The sequence below is a fragment of the Callithrix jacchus genome, chromosome 18 (genome assembly GCF_049354715.1).
Source record: "Callithrix jacchus isolate 240 chromosome 18, calJac240_pri, whole genome shotgun sequence".
Classification (NCBI taxonomy): domain Eukaryota; kingdom Metazoa; phylum Chordata; class Mammalia; order Primates; family Cebidae; genus Callithrix; species Callithrix jacchus.
Genome location: NC_133519.1, coordinates 28,331,191 through 28,356,178, shown reverse-complemented (window position 1 = coordinate 28,356,178; position 24,988 = coordinate 28,331,191). Strand labels below are relative to the sequence as shown.

Sequence of the window (24,988 nt, the reverse complement as noted above, 5' to 3'; positions counted from 1 at the left end):
TGGGTTTTGCTCTCCTAGTCAAGAAGGGCACGGATCCTTTCCTACTTACTGATGTGTCTGTGTCTTAGTGAACCAAACAGGCAAGTGATCTGACAGGAATGTCTTTTCAGTGTTTGACTAACTCTCTTTCTATTACTAATACATCCACAGTTCTTTTTGTCTTTCTAAACCCTAACTCAGATAAACACAATGTATTTTTACACATTTTCTCCTTTTCCACGACTTCCTGGAAAGAATGAAAAAAACTACTAGTTATTGAGCACCTATCATGTGCTAGGCACTGGAGAGATTCCTTTGTATACATTAATTTATTAAATTTTCAGAGCAGCTTTGCCAGCTTCTGTATGTTGCCATACGGAAGCTCAGAGGACTAAGTAGCTTACTCATGTCATACAGCTAAAAGATGATGTAATAAGCAATGTCCTGTTTTGTTCTTATAGATATATTTAGTTCTCATTACTCTTGGATTTGTGTCTAGGCTGATCCCACTAGTACAAACCACTAGTGATGTTGTCATGCAGATGCTCAGAGGGTTAAGTAACGTATTTATGTCATACAGCTAGTAAATGTGACTACAAGATGATATAATAAGCAATGCCCTGCTTTACTCTTAGAGATATATTTAATTCTCATTACTCTTGAGATTGGTGTCTAGGCCGATCCACTAGTATAAACCCACTTCTGTCTGCATCTACTGTGGACAACAAAGACATGCCTACCTCATAGCACACAGTGTGTCACTCCTTCTATAGTATCTATCATACCCTGCTTTATCTTTGTATTTAGATACTTTCTGATTTTTAAGCTCCTGCAGGTCAAAAAGTGTTTCCTTTTCCATCTTTGTAACCACTGAAATAACTACTTAGCATGTTTTGTTACATTCAGTGATCTTAATTATATAGGTCTTAATTATATAGGTCCATGAATTAAGTCAAATGCGCTTTTCATTTTACAATGGAAATCTGTATGTGTCTGGCAACCATGACACAGTGGAGTGGTTCAGGACAACCGTTCTCAAGTGCAAGGCTCTAATTGGGACTGCTGCACTGACCACCTGCTTCCAGCACTCCAGAGAATGATGCTTCTAGTCATTAGACCATGGCTTTGGGACCATCAGCTGGTTTTCTCCCTTACTCTCTCTCATTGGGTGTGAAAGGATTCAGAGTGTGTCATCCCCCAATATATCACTTTGGCATAAGGATTATTTTGAGGTAAAGGCGATTGAGAAGAAGCAGACACAGGGTGAGCTCTCTGCCATCCCCCATGTGCCTGAAAGTCAAACATAAATTCCTCTTGTGAAGGTGTCTCCCCACCCACTTTCCATACCAGGAAAGGGATAGCAACGTTACAACAGGAGATGAGATGGCACCAGGAAAGAGTCCATGTAAACAAACCTTGTTAACTAGTCTTTATCTGTCACTAATTTCCCCATATATTTGCCTTCCTGCAATTTGTCACCCTACAAGCTAAAAGTCCTTTTCCTTTGTCTTGTCACTTCTTTACAGAATTATTGTTTCTTCCTAACATGTTAATAAGCCCCAAGTCCCAAATTTTTGTCTTTTTGAAATAGGATCTCGCTCTGTCATGTAGGCTGGAGTGCAGTGACACAACAGTAGCTCACTGCAGCCTCAGCCTTTCAGGCTCAAGTGATCCTCCCACTTCAGCCTCCTGGATAGCTGAGACTACAGGTGTGTGCCACCATGCCTAATTATTATTCTTATTCTTTTTGCCGTATTGCACTGGCTGATCTGAACTCCTGGGCTCAAGCCATCTGCCTGCCTTGGCCTCCCAAAGTGCTGGGATTATAGGTGTGAGCTACTGCGCTTGGCCTCAGCCCCAAGTTCTAATCACTCCTTTGAGTTAGTCATTGCTGAGTTTCTCCCATGTGTATGCATACTGCATGTGTTAATAAAATTCTGTTTATGTTTCTCTTGCTAACCTCTGTTTTCTCAGACTTATTTGCAGGGCCCCAGTCAGAGAACTTAACAGGATAGAGAGAATAAGTTTTTCTCCTCTATAGGGGATTCATCTAAAAGAAATGAAAGAAATCGTGTATTACTAACTGGTTAAACCAGAGGAGTTTCTTTTCTGTTATTTCGTTTTATGGACTACTTTATAACTCAAAAATTTTTTTCTGTACAGTGTGCTGTTGGGTGCATGCCTATAATCCCAGGTACTCAGTAGGCTGAGATAGGAGATCCCTTGAGCTCAGGAGTTCAAGATCAGTCTGGGCAACATAGCAAGACCCCATTTCAAAAGAAGAGTGTTCTAGTGATTGTTCTGTGATTTATTACTGAATCTCAACAACAATAAAAAAATTATTTGGAATTTGAGGAGGAAGAGTAGTAAAAGCTCACTAAAATGAGTGACTCTTTTAGGGCTTCAAAAATCCCTGGAATCTTTTTTCATTTCACCAAGTAGTGTTCTAGAAGAATCATTTTACTTGATATTGATGAACATCCTATTTTGAAAGAATAACCTGAAAATAGGACCAGGGCAGAATTGATGGAAATTTTGAATGCAAGGATTTTTGAGGGGAAGCGTAAAGGAAGCATGAGGGATTTTTGATGGGGAAACTGAAATACATGACCACTTGCAGTGCCTTGTACACAGCATTTTGTTAAATGTACCTAAATGTTTTCATTGGAACTTGGTTTGCTCATTAAGATATTGTTTTAATTATTACATTTAATACATAGTATCTATAGTTTTAATTTCTTTTTGTGAGCATCAGAGCCAAACCATATAGTTCCAAAATCATTTGATTAATTTATAGTGGAATCTTTTTGGACAAATTCTGTTTCTGGTTTATATAAGAAAAAATGTTTCTGCTAGCATTTTTTGAGACCAAGTTAGTTGAATGGAAACCTCTTCCCTACCCTTTAAAAAGTCAACCAGAAAAGAATCCTATAAGCTAAGAAGTCACTGAATTCTTCATTCACATTTAAGAGAAATTCTGAATGTTTCCTTGTTCTTAAATGTGAAATGTCTATGGCAGTGCTGTACATAGCAGTAGCACAGTCCTATCAAACAAAATTTAATGCTGAATATTGGTGTGTACACCAGGCAAAAATGGAGCTAGGGGTGTGTGTGTGGAGGATATGTGTGTGTGTGTGGAGGGTGTATATGTGTGTCTGATGTGTGTGTATGTATAGTGTGTATGGTGTTCAGTGTGTGTGGTGTGTGGGATGTGTGTGTAGGGGTGGATGTGTGTGTTGTGTGTGAGTGTGTGTGTATGTGGAGTGTGTGTGTGTGGTGTGTAGAGGGTATGGGGAATGTGTGTGGGGAGTGTGGGGAGGTGTGAGGGGCTCTGTGTGTGGGTTCGTGGTATGTTTGTGGGGGTGTGGTGTGTGTGTGGATGTGAGTGTGTGGTGTGTGTTTAAGGACAGAGTAGGAAAGGCCCAAAACCTCTTCCCTCTTATGGTCTCTCTCTTCCAGCTAAACCTATTCCCATTCTAGGCAGCACCTCAAACATTTACTCCAAAACATCAGGGACCTGAAATTTATTTGCATGTATCTAATATTCTATGCTTATTATCATTTTACGTTAAAATCTTTGCTTCGTATCGTTTTTTATTTTTGTTTTTAGAGATGGCGTTCCACTATGTTGCCCAGGCTGGAGTTTAGTGGCTGTTCATAGGCAGGAATGTAGCACACTACAGCCTGGAACTCCTGAGGTCCAAGGATCCTCCCACCTCAGCCACCTGAGTAGCTGGGATTATAAGCACGTGCTACTGTGCCTAGCTCTACTTTATATAGTTTATTAAAAAATCATTTTTGGAAGAAATAAAAGGCTTGACAACAACATATAAATATTTTATTTAAAATAACTTGTTAAATAATATTTTAAATGTTAATTTTTTTAGAAGGTTTGTTTTTCTGAGATTTTGGAAAACCAAACAAATAATATATTGTTAAAGGAGGCAGAATTTCCTTCCTATTTCTTTAAACTCATTTTCTTTTTTTGAGTTCATTTTCTAATTAATCTATTTCTTCAGGCCTACAAACATACATCAATAAATACGTTTCTATTTGGTTATTTGTAGATGTGTAACTCTTGTCAGAGTAGAAAACTAAGACTCACAAAACACATGCTCTGGCTCTCTTAGCCCTGCTTCTGTTTGTATCATACTATAATTTGTATGGAGGAATTGGCCTGGTACTTAAGAGACCAGCTACAGAACTGCAGAATCAAGATGCTCAATATGGATTAGTTAATTATTAGGATAGAGTTAAGAGACTGTCCCTACGGTGGTCTTGTCATTTTGCCTTCGTTTGGCTACAACTGATTATTGATATCAAATAACATAACACATTAGTATTAAGATTGTAAAATTTTGAACTATGGGTAATTTTTATATTATTAGTAGGGAAGGATTAATTTGACCAGAGATTATCAGAACAATGTTTTCAACTATTAGCTGAGTGTTTATCAAGGTCTGTGGCATACAAAAGTTATTTTTGTTTTGAGAATCTCAACTTTAATAGTTCTTTAAATGTATGCTCTTAATATTATGTTGTAGGTTTTATGACTTACCATATTGCATGTTTACAAAAATCTTTCTTTTAATTGTGGCCAGCCTTCCCAACATCCCGAAATACTTCTTGTATTTGCATTGCAAAAAGTCATTATTATTGCATAAACACTTCAACTTCAGGGTGTGTCATTTCTTGGATGGTTGGTCTTTGACCCTTCTGTTGGTACTCTAATCATTTTACCCTAATACCTCTCTTCTGTAGCAGTTTCAGTCATCCAGTAAGGATGGAAGCATCCCATTTTAAATACAAGTATAAGATCTGTTTTTATTGTTAGAAAGCAAGAGTGAATAAAGGTCAGCCTTTCAGATAACTGGCTGTCTGATTTTTTATCTGTGAGCATCACATTTTAGGAAAAGCTAGTTCATCTCTCTGTGGCTTAGTATTCAACAGCATAAGCTGTCAGACTAACACTGATTGAAGGTAGACTGGGAGGGGGAAGCGCATCTGTCCAATGGCTCGCCATTGGCTTCTTATTACAGCATTCTCCCCTGAGACACACTCTGCATGCTCATTCACCTACCTCCTCCTCTTCCCTCCCCTTCCTTTCCTGCCCCTTCATTACTGATTCACAGCGAGAGGCAGCAGCAGCAGCAGTAGCAGCAGCAGCAGCAACAACAGCGCTGCTTGTCACGAATCGAGGATTGCAATGAGCTCATCCTTTTCTCCTTGCTGCTTCACAACTGCCCTGGCTTCCTGGCTACTGCTGCTGCTGCCTTCTCACACACAGACACACACATACCCTTTCTCGCACACACATACACACACTCACACATTCTCACATGCTAGACCCTTCTAAGCAGCTTGTCCGTTTTTACACATGTATCTGAACTCTCCTGCATCACTCTTGGCCATTTTCTCGCATTTGATTGCTTCTGCCGTTTTTTATTTAGATCAGTACTTGATTTCATTTTCATCTTCCAGCCTACTTTGGGGTTCTCGCAGTGGATAATTTAGCCAAAATGTTTTTCTTGTGGAGACATTAGCTGACAATCCCACCACAGACTGGCTTGTACGTCCTCCCAGGGAGACCTAAACCTGGCTCCCCTCCCACCGCAGTTCTTAAAATTGTGGATAAGAGATCCATCTTTCTCATTCTGGATACCTACTTAGTGCTCATGGAAGAAGGGGTGCCCTGCCCAGCCCCAGCTGCTAAGCTCACACCTCCTATCAAAAAGTCCCAGGACATGCACGACGAGAGGAGCAAGCTGGTGAATGAGTATGCGTGTCGAGTGCTGGAACTTCTGGGGATGGGGCATCGTCTGTTTGTGCCTCGGCTTCTGGCGGTGAGACTGTTTTTCATTGAACTTCATTTGTAGGGAATCTGCTGTCCTCTGTGAAAATTCCTTGTGTCTCTGAAAGAGGCTTGTGTCTCTGGTTTTCTTCTCCTTCTCCCCATTCTGCCGAGAAGGAAGTGCTGAGTGGCCACTGCTGTGCAGCTCATTTGGAGCCTAGTCCACGCCACTCCTTAATTGGATAGAGGAGATCATGGCTCTTTTCTCGGAGCCCAGGGTCACATTAGTGGCATTATCTCTGTGGCAGCAAAAAAAATGGTTTTCTGACTGGCTGGGCTCAGCAATGAAGCAGAATACCCAAGTGTTTGATGGAGGAGGCATTCTGTTATTTATATCTCCAAAGGGTGAAATTTTACAACAGACATAGCAACTTATCTAGACTGCGTGTGGTTTGCTCTCTAACCTCCCCATTTGATTGCCAATTTGATTGTTGTTTTGTTTTGTTTTTTGATAAAGAATTTTACCACGTAAAAATACTTTGGTAGGAAATTGTAGGTTTCTCTCCTACAATGATTGAACTGTGTATCTGTGAAACAGCTTAAAGCTCCTGGCTTCTGTGCTGTAAATCTGAGAAGTCTGACTTGCTTGTTATTTGATTTCCTGAATAAGAAAGAAATCACCCTTCCTCATTTCCTACCAAGGGTTAAAATTAAATACCCACAATCACTGTTGCAGGCTTGAGAACTATACCTAGCAACTATTCTGTAAGGTAATTGGTTTACAGTAGTCCTATACCATTATGTGGTAATGGAATAAGAATAACTTAGCCTTGACTATTTTATAGAATGGAGTTTAATACCATTTTAGACTGTTACCTCATTATGGTTCTCTCTATTCAAGTCTTTTCAGTACAGTGTTTATGTGACTGAATTTAACTCTTTTATCTCACAGATCTCCCTTCACTGTAGTTCATCTCTATTTATACTTATCTTTACAATTACTAGATCAGTCTTTACGTATGTATTTACATGCAAGTATAATCTCTTCTGTGCAATCGTAACAGACATGTTAGGTAGCCATGTACATAGGAAATTTCCCATCCTAAGGAAAGTCTATTCCCCATTGCAAAACAAAGTTTGATGCAGTGACTAACATACAAGTATAGGGGATTATTTTTGAGAAATATAGTTCCTTTGTCTTTTAAAGTGGAAATAAAAAGAGCTGAAAATATGTTTTTTAATGTCCAGGTGAGGTCATTGTTTCCCTGACACCATCTTTTTCTTAATAAAGGAGAAAACTAAGGATTTATGATTCTATTAGAAAGGAATTTTTCTGTCTTTTTTAAGTGAAATAAAAAGCATTTTATTTCAAGAGTTTTGATAAATGATAAACTATATTTCAAAAAATTATTTACATCTCTGAAGAATCAGGCTTGGTACAATATATTTCTGCATCCTGAAGACTACTCAACTTTGTGACTCAAAGGCTTCCACTGGTAACTTTCCAGTAATTTGGTGCCACCTCTCTTTGGCATTTATATTTTCAGTGTTTTGAAGGAAAACATAATTAAGGAAGACATAATTAAGAATATTTTGCATATTTAGCTCCACATTACAGATGAATTTAAACTGCCTCTAGTCTGAAAAAATTAATTAGCAATAAAATCCACAGGGAGTTGGGTTCTCATATCTGTGTGTTGCAATTGTACCAACTCTGTTCGGTTGCCAAATTAGGCATCTCTCAGGTGTTCTTCAGACCTTACTTAGGCTCTAACAATTACAGCCTAAGTAATAATGCCACTTGTATTATGTGTGAAAAGCATATGCTGATTTATCTGTGGGGCCATTTGGAAATCTCTAGCTTTGTTTCACACAGTTGAACTTGAAAAATTATTAGTAATACCAGGGTACTCTACATTTTGGGAAATTACAAGTTCTTTAATTAACAATATGGCTGTGAGTTGGGATCTGCTATTCAATGAGTTACTTCTCAAAGTTTAGCATGTGTACTGGGGGAAGTTGTTCAGCCCTGTGTTACTGAACTGGCTAATGATGTGGGATCAATGACTGATCTGCACAGGGCAGTCCTAAGAGGAATCCTGCCACATGCAGTATTTCAGTCTTTTCATTTCTAGTCAAGAGGAAGTACTGAAGTTTAAAATGTTTCTTTATCTTTTTAGTCAGGTTTTAAACACAAATGCTTGTGGGTTAAATACATACAAGGTCTTTATTTTACTTTTAAGATCCCCTTAATATTTTTATTATAAAACAAGCCATTTTTTAAACAATTAAATAAATGAAGATTTACCAAGACAGTGTTGCGGATTTGGGCTCAGAGCCAAATTCATGGTACAAATTTGCCTTATTATTTTTTTATTCCCTGTTTCACAGAGGAACCATCAAACTACTAGAACTCTAAGCTTCTATAACCTTCACTTGGAAGAAGGTTACTGATTGAATAGAGGATGCACATTTGGAATTTTTGCTTATTGCCCTTCAAAGGTACACTCAGTAAAGGACAGTTCCCCTTTAATAAATCAGGTACAAGCACGTCATTTTAGATATTTCCACAAGGCCTAAATTCTATGGATAGATTCACCAAACATGTTTTTCTTTTGTGAAATTAAAATACTGAAACAGGAGATCAGATATTCTAGACATCAGCTAAGTGATATATCCCTTTCCTAAGCCTGTGCTTCCAAATGATTCTCAGACCTCCAGAAATTTTTAGCTGAATAAAAATTCTGTTAGATACCATAACTAAAGGAAAAACAAGCCATTTAGGGTAAAAATAGTGAAGATAAGAAAGAAAATCACATTTAGAATTTTTTTTCAAATAGTTCCCTAAAAGAATCAAACCTAGAATCTGCTGCTTATTAGAGGCCCTTAAAGAAATATTTATCATCCAAGAATAGTGAGAAGTTTGGAATAGAAGCATCTGGAGCTAATACTCAAACAGTGGAATTATTTCCACCCACCCTGCCTCTTTCAAAAAAAAAAAAAAAATCAGGGCAGGCATGAGCCACCACTGATTGGGATTCCAGCACATTGGGAGCCTGAGGCAGGTGGATCACCTGAGGTCAGGAGTTCGAGACCAGACTGGCCAACATGGTAAAAACCCATCTCTACTAAAAATTAGCCATGTGTGGTAGCAGGTGCCTGTAGCCCCAGCTACTCTGGGAGGCTGAGGCAGGAGAATCACTTGAACCCAGGAGGCAGACGTTGCAAGAAGCCAAGACGTACCACTGCACTCCAGCCTGGGTGACAGAACGAGATTCTGTCTCAAAAAAGAAAACAACAACAACAACAAAAAACACCTTAAAATGTGATACTATTGCACTGAATTTTTCAGTGGGAAAAACACATTCAAAATGGTATCAGCAGTGTGGCCAGAGTCCATGCTCTGTAAATGTGTGATATTTGGAGAAGGAGGAGAAACTGACTTTGCTCATGTTCAAAATCTCCCCTTTCCCACTTTCCTCCCTCATATATATGTATACATTTTTTTTTGAGACAGGGTCTCAGACACCCAGACTGGAGTGCGGTGGTGTGACTTTTGCTCATTGCAACCTCTGCCTCCCAGGTACAAGCAATCCTCCCACCTCAGCCTCCTGAGTAGCTGGGACTACAGGTACCCACCACAATGCCTGGCTAATTTTTGTATTTTTTGTACAGATGAGGTTTCACCATATTGCCAAGGCTGGTCTCAAACTCCTGAGCTCAAGTGATCTCTCCAGCTTGGCCTTCCAAAGTGATAGGATTATAGGTGTGAGCTACCGTGCCCAGCCTCCTCTGGAGTTTTAATTTTTGCTGCTATATGACATAAGAAGTTGTCAGATCATTATATATTAAAATTAATGTTAGCTAGAGTTTGAATACAGCTACTCATTTTCCACAGTGAATCGAAGGAGAATTGATTATACATAGGCAAATGATTTAGCTGTCTCTTTTAGTAGCCATTTTAAGGTTTCATTTTGATCAAATTTCTTATGCTGATAAATTGCATCCTAATCTTGTTTGTTTTTAAATTTATAGACTTTCTTAAAACATTGATTTTAAATGAATAAAAAAAACAGAAACAAACAAAAAAATGAATTAAAAAAACCATTGATTTTAAGGAAAGATGAAAGAGCAGAGGAAAATGTGTCTTCCCTTTTTTACCTCTGCTGTTAACAGCTGCAAGCATTGCTCATTAAAGAGAGATTACAACTTATAACAGAATTTGAAAACCCAAATGCATAAGTTTCTATGTATACTTCTGATACCCCCAACAAATCTAAAATCAGTTTTTCCGTCAAAATAATTCCTAAATCTACTCCATAATTTCCACTGCATACATCTTGACTTTTGAATACTGGATATGCTTGAAGTTGAGCCTTAATAAATTCATGGAACAAATTTTTGTCAGTATCTATTGTGTACCAGGCAATTTGCTTAATTCATATTACTGGGGTAAGTGCAAAGGATACTTATATTAACATCCTACTTACCTTTCCCTCTGGATATTTCTTCCTACCTACCTGAAAGGGAAGAAAAGTAGGACTTGTTTAAATGACTTTACTTTTATCTTTTTGTATAATTATGTTCAAATGAAGAAAGAAGTAATGTCACTTTTAAAATGTAATTGGTAAACATGGTCCATATTATTATTTAAAAGGATTTGTCAGAAAGGTCAGTGAGCAAAAGATGGTTGTTTAGGAGAGCCACTAACTACAAAAAGTTATCTTTTATGAGTTCTTATTTTATTTATTTATTTTTTCGGAGGGAGACAAAGTCTCATTCTGTTGCCCAGGCTGGAATGCAGCGGTGTGATCTCGGCTTACTGCAGCCTCCACCTTCTGGGTTCATGCAGTTCTCCTGCCTCAGCCTCCCAAGTAGCTGGGACTACAGACATGTACCACCACACCCAGCTAATTCTTGTATTCTAGTAGAAACAGGGTTTCACCATGTTGGTCAGGCTAGTCTCGAATTCCTGACTTCAGAGTGATCTACCTGCCTTGCCTTCTCAACATGCTGGGATTATAAGTGTGAGCCACCATGCCTGGCCTATTAGTTCTTGTTTAAAAGCTGGTAGAGTTATTTTCTTTATTTTCCAAGGGAAGAAAACATGTCTTTGCTTATTCGAATTGTCTAAATTCTCTCCATATTATCTTCTAGCTAACATTACTTAACTAATGTTGGGAAAGGAGTTGCATTTTCTTGTTTTCTTTTTTTTTTTTTTGAGATGGAGTTTCGCTCTGGTTACCCAGGCTGGAGTGCAATGGCGCGATCCCGGCTAACCGTAACCTCCGCCTTCTGGGTTCAGGCAATTCTCCTGCCTCAGCCTCCCGAGTAGCTGGGATTACAGGCAGGCGCCACCATGCCCAGCTAATTTTTTTTTGTATTTTTAGTAGAGACGGGGTCTGTTGACCAGGATGGTCTCAATCTCTTGACCTTGTGATCCACCCGCCTCGGCCTCCCAAAGTGCTGGGATTACAGGCTTGAGCCACGGTGCCCGGCCAGGAGTTGCATTTTCATTTTTTTCCCTCACTATTGTTCTGAAAGCAATATGAAAAGCTCTAAGAATTTCCCAGTTGAGGCCGGGCGAGGTGGCTCATGCCTGTAATCCCAGAACTCTGGGAGGCCGAGGCGGGCGGATCACCTGAGGTTGGGAGTTCAAGACCAGCCTGACCAACATGGTGAAACCTCGTCTTTAAAATTAAAAAATAAATAAATAAATAAAAGAAAAAAAGAATTTCCCAGTTGAAGAACACAGCCTTTCCAGTTTAAATTAGTTTTTCTAGCCCGATGGGATTTTATACAGTGAGCACAGATGTATAATTATAAACCAGAAGCCAGTACAACCTATTTTGGATACTTGGTTTGGTTTTCAAAATGTTAGTCTGCCTTTTAGGAGTACATTTTTAAAGCACAGGTCTTATCATCACAAGATCATGTGTTAAGCCTCTTCATTGTCAGGGTAAGAGTTTAGAATTCATACAATTATAAACTTAATTATAAGCACTAATTATCTACATAGCCAGCTCATTAATAATTAGTAGGGGTGCAGTCGTGGTAGCTCACTCCTGTAATCTTAGCTACTAGGGAGCTTGAGGCAGGAGAATGGCTTAAGGCCAGGAGTTAAAAACCAGTCTGGGCAACATAGGAAGACCCCATCTCTAAAACAAATTTGCCAGGTGTCATGGTGCATGCCTGTACTCCAAGCTACTAGGAAGGCTAAGGCAAGAGGATTGCTTAAGCCCAGGGGTTTGAGGCTCTAGTGAGCTATGATTGTGCTACCGCACAGAGCTATGACTGTGCTACCTGGGTGGCAGAGCAAGACTCTGTCTCCAAAAAAGTAACAACAATAGGCCAGGCACAGTGGCTCATGCCTGTAATCCAAGCACTTTGGAGGCCAAGGCGGGCGGATCGCCTGAGGTTGGGAGTTCAAGACCAGCCTGACCAACATGGTGAAACCCTGTCTTTAAATAAATAAATAGAGCTTCTCCTGCCTTGTCCTCTCAAAGTGCTAGGATTACAGGCTTGAGTCACGGCATCCAGACTAATTTTTTTTATAAAATAGAAAGTAAAAAATTATTTTTTAAAAAAGTAATAATAATAACAATAACTAGTAGTAGTATTAGAATGGTGAGAACTGATCCTGGAGCCCTGGTTGGAGCCATGTTTTATTTTCATAAACAGCACTGCCACTTATATTTTAGACTAATAACATTACATTAATGCTTGGCATTTGTAAAGCTTATTTATTTATTTATTTTGAGACAGGGTCTTAGTCTATTGCCCAGGCTGGAGTGCAGTGATGCAATGTCAACTCACTGTAACCTCTGCCTCCTGGGTTCAAGCAATCCTCCTGCCTCAGCCCCCGGAGTAGCTGGGATTATAGGCACCCACCACTACGCCCAGCTAATTTTTGCATTTTTAGTAGATACAGGGTTTCACCATGTTGACCAGGCTGGTCTGGAACTCCTGACCTCAAAATGATCCACCTGCCTTAGCCTCCCAAAGTGCTGGGATTACAGGTGTCAGCCACCATGCCCAGCCTGTGAAGCATATATATTTAACAAAATAATATGTACAGGATGATTCAAATTTTGTTAAATATGTGTAAAATATGTATGTAATGATAGGAGAGAGGACTATAAGTAATATAATAAAATATTAATTATGTTTATCTCAGTAGTCAGACCTTATATAAGGCTTTTTAAAAAATGTTCTTTTGGGCCATGAATATATAATCAAGAAAAAATTTATGACCCCACTATGTAGACATATACATATACATGTATGAATTTGTGAATTATGATCAAAAAAGTATTTTTTTTGAGATGGGGTCTTGCTCTGTGGCCCAGTCTAGAGTGTGGTGGCATGATCTGGCTTATTGCAACCTCTGCCTCCCAGATTCAAGCAATTCTCCTGCCTCAGCCTCCTGAGTAGCTGGAACTACAGGTGTGTGCTACTACACCTGGCTAATTCTTTGTATTTTTAGTAGACACAGGTTTCACCATGTTGGCCAGACTGGTCTTGAACTCCTAGCCTCAACTTTTGATAAGTTCTTAGTGAAACATCGAAATCTTTGCAGAACAAGAAGTGTCTCTACCTTGATTGTAGAGGGAAAAACCTCTTAGATACAGTTGTCAGAAAAAGGAGAGTTATCTCTGTAAACTTATAATCTGCTATGGCATTGCAAAGGCATTTGAGGTGATACTTAATGATTATGGAAGTCTCTTGATGATAGAAAGTTGGAGGAAAAACCCATCAGAATCAAAGTAGGACTAACTACAGGTTGTCTTTTAGAATACTGGCAAGCACGATTTTTGTTTATGTGTTTTTTGCTTACTGGCATTTTTGTTTTCCTTCACAATGAAACTAGCTGTATTGCAGCCCATAGAGTATAAGTTCTTCCAATTTAGACTGCCCATTTTATGGAATTAAAAATGTCAGTGAGTCCAGGCACAGTGGTTCACATCTGTAATTCCAACACTTTGGGAGGCCTGGGTGGGAGGACTGCTTAAGGCCAAGAGTTGGAGACCAGCTGTGCAACATAGTGAGACCCCCATCTCTACTGAAAAAAAAACAAACAAACAAAAACAAAACATAAAACATAGCTGGCATGGTAGCACATGCATGAAGTCCTAGCTACTCAGGAGTCTAAGGTGGGAGGGTCTCTTGAGCCCAGGAGTTCCAGGCTGCAGAGAGCTGTGATTTCACCATCATACTTCAGCCCTGGTCAACAAATCGAGGCCCAGTCTCAGGAAAAAAAAAAAACAAAGTCAGTGAGAATAAGGTACTGCTTTTAGCCACTAAGATACCTATTTTTGAGCATATTTGAACAACGCAGAGATACACTATCACCCCTTATATTTCTTTTGGAGTTCAAAACATGCATTCATATGCCTTAAATTATTTCGTTCTCAGATACTTGTATTTTTTTTTTTTTTTTTGAGACAGAGTTTCACTCTTGTTACCCTGGCTGAAATGCAGTAATGTGATCTTGGCTCACTGCAACCTCCACATCTTGGGTTCAAGTCTCCTGCCTTAGCCTCCCAAGTAGCTGGGATTACAGGCATGCGCCACCATGCCTGACTAATTTTTAAAAATAGTTTTAGTAGAAATGGAGTTTCACCATGTTGGTCAGGCTGGTCCTGAACTCCTGACCTCAAGTGATCCACCCGCCTCAGCCTCCCAAAGTGCTGGGATTACAGGTATGAGCTACCATGCCTGGCCTCATCTTGAGACAAAACATATTCCATTTTTTAAAATAGGAAAACTTATGTAGCACTACGAGTTTGCCAAAGTTGAAATTAAAATGAATTTTTCCATCCTTTGCAATCTTGAGTACCTTTAATGTGTCAAGTACTTCAGAGGCCAAGGTTAAAGAATTGAGTAAGACGCAGTTTTCACACCTTTGTATACTTGAGCCTCCCTACCCCATAGTTGCCAGATCTCCTCTCTTCTTGAGCTTAACTCAGTTGGGCAAGCCATGTGATTTGTAGCAATATCTATACTAACAGTGTCTAGGAAAGGACAGTCACAGGGAACTCGGGCTTCTGGTTTCCAGAGATTCAACCTGACTTGGTCTTCAGCCCCACCCTGGTGGGAACCCCATTGCTGGATCCTCCCTGAGACTATCTGCCTCTCCCAAGCAGCATCTCTGCCTGCATGGCCATCCCTGCCTGACCCGAGATCCAGTGTGTAAGAATGTAGGATTCCTCATTCTTAATCCCAATCTATCTGCTTTTGTATGTGCTAAAAGGCTGCATTTGAAATTAGGTCTTGGCAATATTAGAAAATCAGGTAACTGTGCTACTGCTTGCAGGGAAGAGATTGCCCATCACCATTTTGGGGCCTCTGTTTCCAGGTAAACAGAGGTTAATTGTACTGAAAATAGAAGTGGTGCCTTCAGAGGACTTTCAGTAGTGAAGAAAGGGTTAATCCTGTTTCTCTACAAACCTTGGAAGCAGTTTTTCTGGAATTGTCCAAACCATTACCACAGAGCTAATCATCAGAACTGGTATTACATGCGAAAAAGGAAGTCTAGAGATGTGTGGTATGTTTGATAGAATTGGTGGCTGGATGCTTTCCCCCATAATTCAGCAGTTGATATTTTAGTTAGAGAGGCTCTCTTTCAGACTGAAGTTGTTTCCAGTAACTACCTTTTCCAACTAAGGTAAGGTGAGTTGAGAGCATGCTAAGCATTCTCTCCACCACCTATTGCCATCACATCTATATATTTATGAGGAAAGAGAAATCTGAGATGTACTAGAGTTTTTTGTTTTTTATTACCACTGTTAGCCTAGCTCTATTTTTAGATTACTAATTTGTGGACCCTTGTAAAGCTGCCTGATATGAATATGTTCTTTTCTTTCACATTTCTGTTTAAAGGGCAGGGAAAAGGGTAGCAAAAGAGAGATTAAAGTAGATTTCATTCATTTATTCTGTTAAAAATTTGAATTGAATACCACCTATATTCTGGGGCATTGTTCTTGTTGCTGTGGATATAGCAGTGAAAAAGACATACAAAGAGGGGAAGAAGGAGAACAGATGTAAAACTGGAAAGTGAATTGGTGGGGAATGGGCTGGGGGGAAGAATTTAAGTGCTCAGAGAAGGTCTCAGATCTTACATTTGAGCTAAAATCTAGATTACGAGAAGTTGCTAGGATTGAACTACATCTCTTGCTAGTCATGATAATGACTTGGACCAGGGTGGTGATGACAAAAACTCACACCCTGTGACAAGCAGGAATTTATCTGGCTTCCTGCATACTTTTTCTATGCAGTCTTTAGAGTTAATCAGCTTTACATTTAAATTTAAATTTAAATAAAGTAATATTTTGACATAGCATATAGTTATGTGATTTCTGGGTGCCTTTTTTTTTAATTGTTGAAGTTTTTGACTATTAAGTACTAACTGTAAAACATCTAATTTCTTTTTGGTTTACTTCTATGTACTCATCTACCTAAATCTATAATATGTATCACAGTGTTTGCCAAAGTTCTTTATAGCTGTTTATTAAAATATTTATTGTCTTTCTTATTACAAAAGCATTATACAGAAAGTAAAACAAAATATAATGAAAAAATAACCTGTACCACACCTGTAATCCCAGCACTTTGGGAGGCTGAGGTGGGAAGATGGCCTGAGCCCAGGAGTTATCAGCTTGGGGAACAGAGTGAGACCCCTATCTCTATTAAAAAAAAATTTTGTAAGTAGCTGGGCATGGTGATATGTGCCTATAGTTCCATCTACTCAGGAGACTGAGGTGGGAGGATCACTGGAGCCTGGGAGGTTGAGGTTGCAGGGAGTCATGATTGCACTACACACTCCAGCCTGGGCAACAAAGGGAGACCCTGTCTCAAAAAAAAGTAAAAAATAAATAGAAACCCATGATTTCGCTATACAGATAAACATTTTATTTTCTCTGTAGTCTTTTCTTCTGTCCACAGATATATTTATTTCCAAGTGTTTTTTTATTTTTTGAAGAACTAGATTTGGTAAACAGTAGTTTTCATAAGAAGTCAGTAGTTAGGTGGTTTGTTTCATTTACTTTTTCATAGCATTCTTCACGATACGGGATCAATTTCTTATTCTTTTCACTTGAACTGCTGCTGTCATTAGTTGAAAAGCCATCTTACCATTAGGTGTTTATTGTGTAACTCTGATGTATTTTGATTGCATTTTCTATGTCTTCAGCCAGCTTTGCAGTAATATCCTTAAAATGTTCATTGAGCTGAAGTCACAGATTAGTCCTAGAGTTCAGTTTCTTTTCCCTTTTTTGCCTTATTATTTTCTCAGAGCTATAGCTTGGCAAGCCTTGCCAAAAACCACCTTTCTAATTTTCAGGGAATATAAATTCAATATGTTAGTTCGTTAATTAACTCTTAGATTGCTTCTATGATTTATGGTGATTTATTTCAGCTTATAGCAATATTGTCTAGATATTGAAATGTTAGAAATATCTTCTTAAAATGTTTGGAATGAACTTAGATCTTAACTATAAAAGTATATTCAGGAAAATATAAAGCTTTTCTTATAATGTATTTGTCCTGAAAGCAGGCTAAGGTGTAATGATGATTCTTGATTATTTTGCAGACCTCAAAGGAAGACCTTCTGCAGGCTGATTTTGAAGGCGCTTTAAAGTTCTTTAGAGTTCAGCTTCCAAAGAGATACAGGGCAGAGGAAAATGCAAGAAGACTGATGGAGCAGGCTTGCAATATCAAAGTAAGACACATGAGTTTTTATATAATAAAGGTAAAATATAAATGCAGAATAATATGGCAAATTGGCCGGGCGCGGTAGCTTATGCCTGTAATCCTGTAATCTTGACAAATTGGCCAAGGCGGGTGGATCACGAGGTCAGGAGTTCAAGACTAGCCTGACCAACGTGGTAAAACCCCGTCTCTACTAAAAATGCAAAAAATTAGAGGGGCATGGTGGCACGTGCCTGTAATCCCAGCTACTCTGGAGGCTGAGGGAGGAGAATCACTTGAACCTCGGAGACAGAGGTTGTAAAGCTGAGACCGTGCCATTGCATGCCAGCCTAGGCAACAGAGTGAGAGTCTGTCTCAAAAAAAGAAAAATTAATATGGCAAATTATGTAAAATGTTGTTTTATATGTTTCAGGTTTGATTATGTTTAAGGTTAGATTGTGTATGAACTGGTTTCTCCCAGACATTTTTGTCAGGCTGATATGTATAAAGTGGCTGTACCTTCTTGTGGGACTTAGACGGAAAGTTGGCAGGCTCAGATTATAACAATAGGAAGACAAACATTTATCTCATAGGTGGGGCTCTAGAGTGGGCTGCTGTGATAGTGGTTTCCATGGAAGCAGACTTAGTATTTAGCTTTTGCCATCTGTTTTAAGATTATTTAGGACAAAGCAAGAAAAGCTTGCTTAGGCAGTGCTTTCATTTCTCTAAGGACTTGGAAAGTTTGAGTCTTGATCTGCCCATTCCCATCCCACACATGCCAAATATCTGTGATACGTTGGTCCATGTCACATGTCTGATAAAACTAAACCAATTTTATAAATCAATTTGAAATTGAAAACTCTTTCCAGAAAGTTGTAGTATTAAGGTAGGAGAGTACTCTTAAAATATTTGGAACCTATTGACTGATATTAATTCTTATACCTCTGGAATGTGTCAGGGGATCTTTTTACATAACCATAATATAAATATAAATTGTTTTCCTAAACAAACAGAGATTCTGGTCTTAGGGACTTTACATTCTTGCAGAAGGAAACTGACAATAAGCAACATAATAAATTCTTTATTTAATATGTTAGAAGGCGATAAACAGCTAGGGGAAAAAGAAAAAGTAGGGGAAGATAAAGGGAGATTGGATTGGTGGGGGAGCAAATGTTAGGGTTATTATTAAGATAGTCAGTGTGGACCCCACTGAGTCCATGAAGGAGATGAGAGATTAATCATGGAGATGTCCTGGAGAAAAGCTTTCTAGGCAGAGGTAATAGCCAGTTCAGAGGCCAGAGACTGGCTCATGCCTGGGTAGGTTTGAGGAACAGGAAGAAGGCCAGTGCAGCTGGAGTGAAGTGAATGAAATGGGAGTAGTAGGAATGCTCACAAAGAGCCAGAAAATGTAGGCTCTTGTAAGCGTTTAGGCTTTACTTTGAGTGAAACAGGGAGCTCTTGCCGGGGTTTTAGTGGAGCAGTGATATGATCTGTTTGAGGTTTTTAGAGGATCATAATGGCTATTTTGTTGAAAACAACCATAGGAAGGCAAAAGAAATAGGGACATCAGACAAGAGATTTTGGAGTAATCCTCTTCAGAGATGATGATAGACCGAACCAGGTGACAGCAGTAGAGAAAGAGATGGAGATGGAGTAGAGGTGGAGCTGGTTTGAACCTGGGTATATTTTGAAAGAGAACCAATAAGATTTCATGATATATTAAATGTGAGTGTGAGAAGAAAGAGTTAAAATGATTGCACAGATTTTGAACTGAGCAACTAGGAGATCGATGTTGCCATTAGCTTATTAAGCATGTTACTTAAAAGGTACTTTGACATGGGCTTCTTTTAGGCACCACAGCCACTGTGACATTTTTGTGTATAACACAATTGTTTTGAATTTTAACCTGTTTTAAAGCAAATTATAAATGTTAAAAAGTACAGTTCAACTCTGAAAGTAAGTAACTGGGCAGAAAAAGATTATTTTGTCTTTCAAGTGAGCATTATATTCTAAGAGATCATTTTCCAAAGCTATCATAAGAAAGATGGACTTCCGAAATTTTCATTCTGAAATGCAAACTCTTTAAAGCCTTCACGACTGATTGTTTTATTTGGCCAACGTCTAAGCCACATTTATTTGTAACTTTGAAAGTATATTTTAGTGGGCATGGTGCCTTTCACTGAATTTTGTGGGTGGTAATTTTGAAAGGTAGGCTTCAGCCAATTGATTGTTCTGGAGATGCCAGAGAGAAGTATTGTAAATTGGGTCAGTGCTATAGGAATCCTTTAAGATAAAATAGTCATTTCTAAGAATAAAAGAACAGGTAATTAAGACATACAGGTAAGGTGAAAAGTTAAATGTTTTCAAGGGAAATCTCATAGCATTGGCAAGTTACTGAAGACAGAAAGACCCAGGAAAACAATTGAAAAACTTTAAATGTGTAGGGAAAAATTTTTTTCTCCAGTATAATTTATGAAGTTACTAGAGGTGGCTAGTTGTCAGTCCAGAAACATGGGATCTGAGAGCTGGAGAAACATAAAATGTTAGAAAACAAGTTCAAAATATAATCCAAATGGACTGTTCCTGGAAGAGAAGTGCTAGGTACAACTGGAATACATTTTTTGGACATGAATAGGTAAATATGCATATTTTTAAAGCTTTTAATAAGGTTTTAATAATTTAAATTTTTTTCTAATTTTTTTGCTTACCTAATCATGTAGTCCTCAATAACAGGTTAAAATTTTTAATAATAATTTTTAAAGTTTTAAACGTTTCTTGTGGGGTTTTCTTTGCATTATTGAGGGAGAGTACCTTTTTCTTAGAAATTTGAGACAGCATCTACAGGACACCATTTCATTTATAACATAATTGTAGAGTGAATGATGGTGAGGCGGATGTGAGATGAAACTGAAAGGAGGAAGACATAAGTAGTCCAGTATTGGGATGGGATTGTGCTGGGACCAGACTGCAGGTCTCCAACCCAAAGGTCTAAAATTGTTTTTAAGCCAAGACCTACATTTTGGTTGCTTTTATATCAAAACCATGACTATATATACATGCTTCTGTACATACATAACTGAAGAGATACTTACCCTTACACTGAAGCACTCTGATGTTTTTTTGTTCTGTTGGATTGTGTTTTTTTTTTTTTTTTTGAGTTGGAGTCTCACTCTGTTGTCCAGGCTGGAGTGCAGTGGTACAATCTCTGCTCGCGGCAACCTCCCAGGTTCAAGCAATTCTCCTGCCTCAGCGTCCCAGGGAGCTGGGACTACAGGCATGTGCCACCACGCCCAGCTAATTTTTGTATTTATAGTAGAGACAGGGTTTCACCATGTTGGCAAGGCTGATCTCAAACTCCTAACCTCAAGTGATGTGCCTTCCTCAGCTTCCCAAAGTGTTGAGATTACAGGCACGAGCCACCATGGCCCAGCCTATTGTATTGTATTCTATTATTCTATTTTAAATCTCTACCTGCATCCCAAGAAAATCCCCAAACGGAAAGGCTCATCATGACCCACTAAATCGATTTTACAATAGCTTGTAGTTTTGAAAAAACACTAAGACCTATCCCACTGTTCCTACTGCCTCCCCATTCCCCATTCTGATCTACCGTAACCCACGAGAGGCTGTGGATGATGAGGTGTTACAGTAAACAGTGGAAGTGCATGTGTGGGTAAGGATGTGAGTCATCATGCCATCATTACAGTGGCTTGTGCTGGCAGTTAGAAATTTTAGGAGATCATGGACTTATAGACTGATGCTTATGTGTTAGACAAAGCATTCATGGACAAAGGTGACCGCAGGCATGGAATAGGCAAAAAAGTTTAACTCCTTATCTGTAGACTGTTTAAGATTAAAGATAAAATTTCTGCCAAAAGTAATCAAGTTTTTAACATTTTAAAGTTATTTTCAAAGTTGGTGTTCTATATAGTTGTATCTTTTTTGAATGGATATGTTTCCATTTAATTACCTCCCAAAATAATCACTTTCCTTTAATTTTAAGGAACTGTGACCAGTGATTTCAGTAAAACTGAAATGAAAACTGGTTTTAAAATAAATGCAACAGTTGCAGGCAAAAAATAACTTGTTAGCTCTGTATGTGGTTTATTTCTGTGAGTGTACCAACAAGATTTGTTAATAAAACACATTAGATTGGATAAATAATTTTATTTTTTTAAAACTTATGACATTAAATATTGGGAACATTTTCAATAGCTTCTAAACTGGTAATTTAACTAATGAGACTCTCAGTTATTCTAACACCCTCCTGTTCCTATGGTTTCAACTAGGCTAAAATCAGAAAACATGTTGATCCATCAGGCTTTACTTTGAATAGTCATTTGGTTGCTTTTAACATTGAAATCAAGACCTAAGTAAAAGATGCTTAAAGTACCTAATATGAATATCCTGTACTTTCCCAGGGAGTCAGTTTTTATTGAATATCATAATTGGATTTTTGTCTTATATTTAAAAATTCTGCCATTGCAGAGCTTCTTGAATTTGGATTTTGGCCTCAGAGACTCTAAATTACCAGATATTTGAATTTTTTTGTGTGAACATATGAACATTTTGTTTTTCTTGGTAACATAATAGATAGCTTCTTTTTTTTTTTGAGACAGAGTTTCACTCTCGTTGCCCAGGCTGGAGTGCAATGGTGTGATCTTGGCTTACCGCAACCTCTGCCTCCAAGGTTCAAGCAATTCTCCTGCCTCAACCTCCCAAGTAGTTGGGATTACAGGCATCTGCCACCATGACCGGCTAATTTTGTATTTTTAGTAGAGACGGGGTTTCTCCATGTTGGTCAGCCTAGTCTTGAACTCCCAACCTCAGGTGATCTGCCCACCTTGGCCTCCCAAAGTAGTGGGATTACAGTTGTGAGCCACCACATCTGACCTCATAATATGTACCTTTAATTGAATTCTTAAAGGAAATTCAGTTACTCAGAAAAAGCTAGCTTCTGTACTATAGGACAACCTTAAAGTTGTTAAGCAAATTGATCTCTCTATAGACTGTTAGAAGATATAAATGGATTACCTATATATATGTTAAGTGCATATATACATAATCTTCATAATTTTTGATCTGATTACCTGTTTTTCTACATATTTTAATTCAGTACCATTTATATTGTTTGCTATTTATTGCTGGCTGTTGCTGCTGTGTGTGAACAAGAATGTACTCTGAAATAGAGGCTTTCTTTGAATTAGCATTGAAGTCCTTAAAAGCTTTTGTCACTCTCATGGATCTAAAATGTGTGCTTTTATGTACACCATTGAAAAGATTCATTTTTGATGAAACCACATCTTGTGTTTCTTTTCTGTAAAGACCTCTATATGTTGACAACCACAGTTGAGTTGTTAGGTTTAAAGTGTCATGATCTTCTGCTGGAGAAATGTTACCATGTTATAGGATATAGAGATGTGATAATTAACAAGTTGATAATGAAGTGGTTTCTATATCAAAGGATTTGCCACTGTTTGAGACTTCTATTAACACTTGTAGTCCTCAGTGCACCTTAGATTGGGGTATTGTTTTGTTTTATTCCCAGTGAGCAGGGAACATGTTAATGTTGGACCTGCTCTGAAACAGTTGATAACAGGCAGAGGAAACAGATCAGAGCTCCAGATGCTTAGATATCAGGCACCTTCCACATTTAAAAAAATCTCAGGTTTGGTGATCCTTCCTAATCAGCTAGAAGAGTGGTTCCCAACCTTTTGGGCACCAGGAATCAGTTTCATGGAAGACAATTTTTCCGTGGTGAAGGAAGATGGCATTAGATTCTCATAAGGAGTGCAGCCTAGATCCTTTGCATGTGCAGTTCACAAGAGGCTTCTGGCTCCTAAGAGAATCTAATGCTACTGCTGATCAGACAGGTGGCAGAACTCAGGGGGTAATACTTGCTCACCTGTCAAGCACCTCCTTCTGTTTGGCCTGGTTCCTAATAATCAATACTGGTCTACTGCCTGGGGGTTAGGGACCCCAGAGCTGGAACACATTTGTTTCCTTTATTTGTTTCTGCCATTTTATTTCTACCCTAAACCTACTTCTACTAGTCATTTTCGGGCAGTTCATTAAAAAGAAAGCTATGCATGCAATTTAAAATTAACTTGATGGGTAAACTAATGGATATAAAAACTGATTTATATTTAGGCAACTTTTTTATTAGAAAAAGAAATAGCAAACTATAAGAATAGAGCATTATGCCTTTATAGACATTCCAAAATTGGAACTATGTGCATTTCACACATAATTAACAACAAAAAAGTACATCAGAATTGCTATCTCACCTAATAGCTTCTTTTTCTTCAAAAACTTTTAAGTATTCTTTTTTCCCTGCACCTGTTTCACACCAAGCAGTCTTCTAATGGATCAAAACCTAATGGTTATACTCTTAAATAGGAGTTACCATATTTTGTTCACCTTTCTGAAGTGATTTGCCAATTACTTTTTTATCGATTAGTTGTGATTTATATTTATCAGAGTTGGCCAATAACGTTAGAACTTGTCTTCACTGTTGGGAATAGCAGTAATCAGTAATTTTCCCACAACCATTTACCGTGATTTCATATTTCTTTGAATTATTTTATTTATTATCATTTGAATTCACATGAAGATTATATTTAAAGTGTGCTTCATGGTTTATGTTTGGGGATGTGATTTACAGAAGAAAATAAGACATTCTTCTGTGTCCTTGTTGCTTGTCCCTAGAAATAATTTCATTTCATTCTTTTAGGCAGCAATAAAAATAAATGAAGAGAGTTTGGTTAATGGGTACACAAACATATAGTCTGATAGAAGGAATAAGTTGTAGTATTCAACAGCACGTCAGGGTGACTACAGTTAGCAATAATTTATTGTGTACTTCTGGCCGGGCCCGGTGGCTCAAGCCTGTAATCCCAGCACTTTGGGAGGCCGAGGCGGGTGGATCACGAGGTCAAGAGATCGAGACCATCCTGGTCAACATGGTGAAACCCCATCTCTACTAAAAATAAAAAAAATTAGCTGGGCATGGTGGCGTGTGCCTGTAATCCCAGCTACTCAGAGTCTGAGGCAGGAGAATTGCCTGAACCCAGGAGGCGGAGGTTGCGGTGAGCCAACATCGTGCCATTGCACTCCAGCCTGGGTAACCCACCAGAGCGAAACTCCGTCTCAAAAAAAAAAAAAAAAAATTTATTGTGTACTTCAAAATAGAAGATTCAAAATGTTCCCAACACAAAGAATTGATACGTTTGAGGGGATTGATATCCTAAGTACTCTGATGTAATCATTACACATTGTATTTGTGAAGCAAAATATCACATGTACCCCATCAATATGTACAATTATTATGTATCAGTAAAAAATAAATTAGAAATTGACTGGGCACGTGTCTTATGCCTGTAATCCCAATACTTTGGGAGGCCAAGGCAGGCGGTTCACTTGAGGTCAGGAGTTTGAAGCCAGCCTGACCAACATAGTGAAACCCTGTCTCTACTAAAAATACAAAAAATTAGGCCAGACTCAGTGGCTTATGCCTATAATCCCAGTACT

The 24,988-nt window shown here is 38.4% G+C and overlaps 1 protein-coding gene across 12 annotated transcripts in view; it reads left to right on the top strand.

Moving 5' to 3' along the window:
* RABGAP1L (RAB GTPase activating protein 1 like) overlaps positions 1-24,988 on the top strand; it is a 737,216-nt gene that overhangs the window by 545,622 nt on the left and 166,606 nt on the right. For 11 of the 12 annotated variants that reach the window (XM_078356264.1, XM_035280064.3, XM_035280065.3 and 8 more), the window contains one exon: positions 17,361-17,489. In XM_078356264.1, the coding sequence (XP_078212390.1) occupies positions 17,361-17,489 (129 nt within the window). Of the gene's footprint in view, positions 1-5,096; positions 5,823-17,360; positions 17,490-24,988 lie in introns of those variants that run through there. The other variant, XM_035280069.3, reaches the window with a different exon arrangement.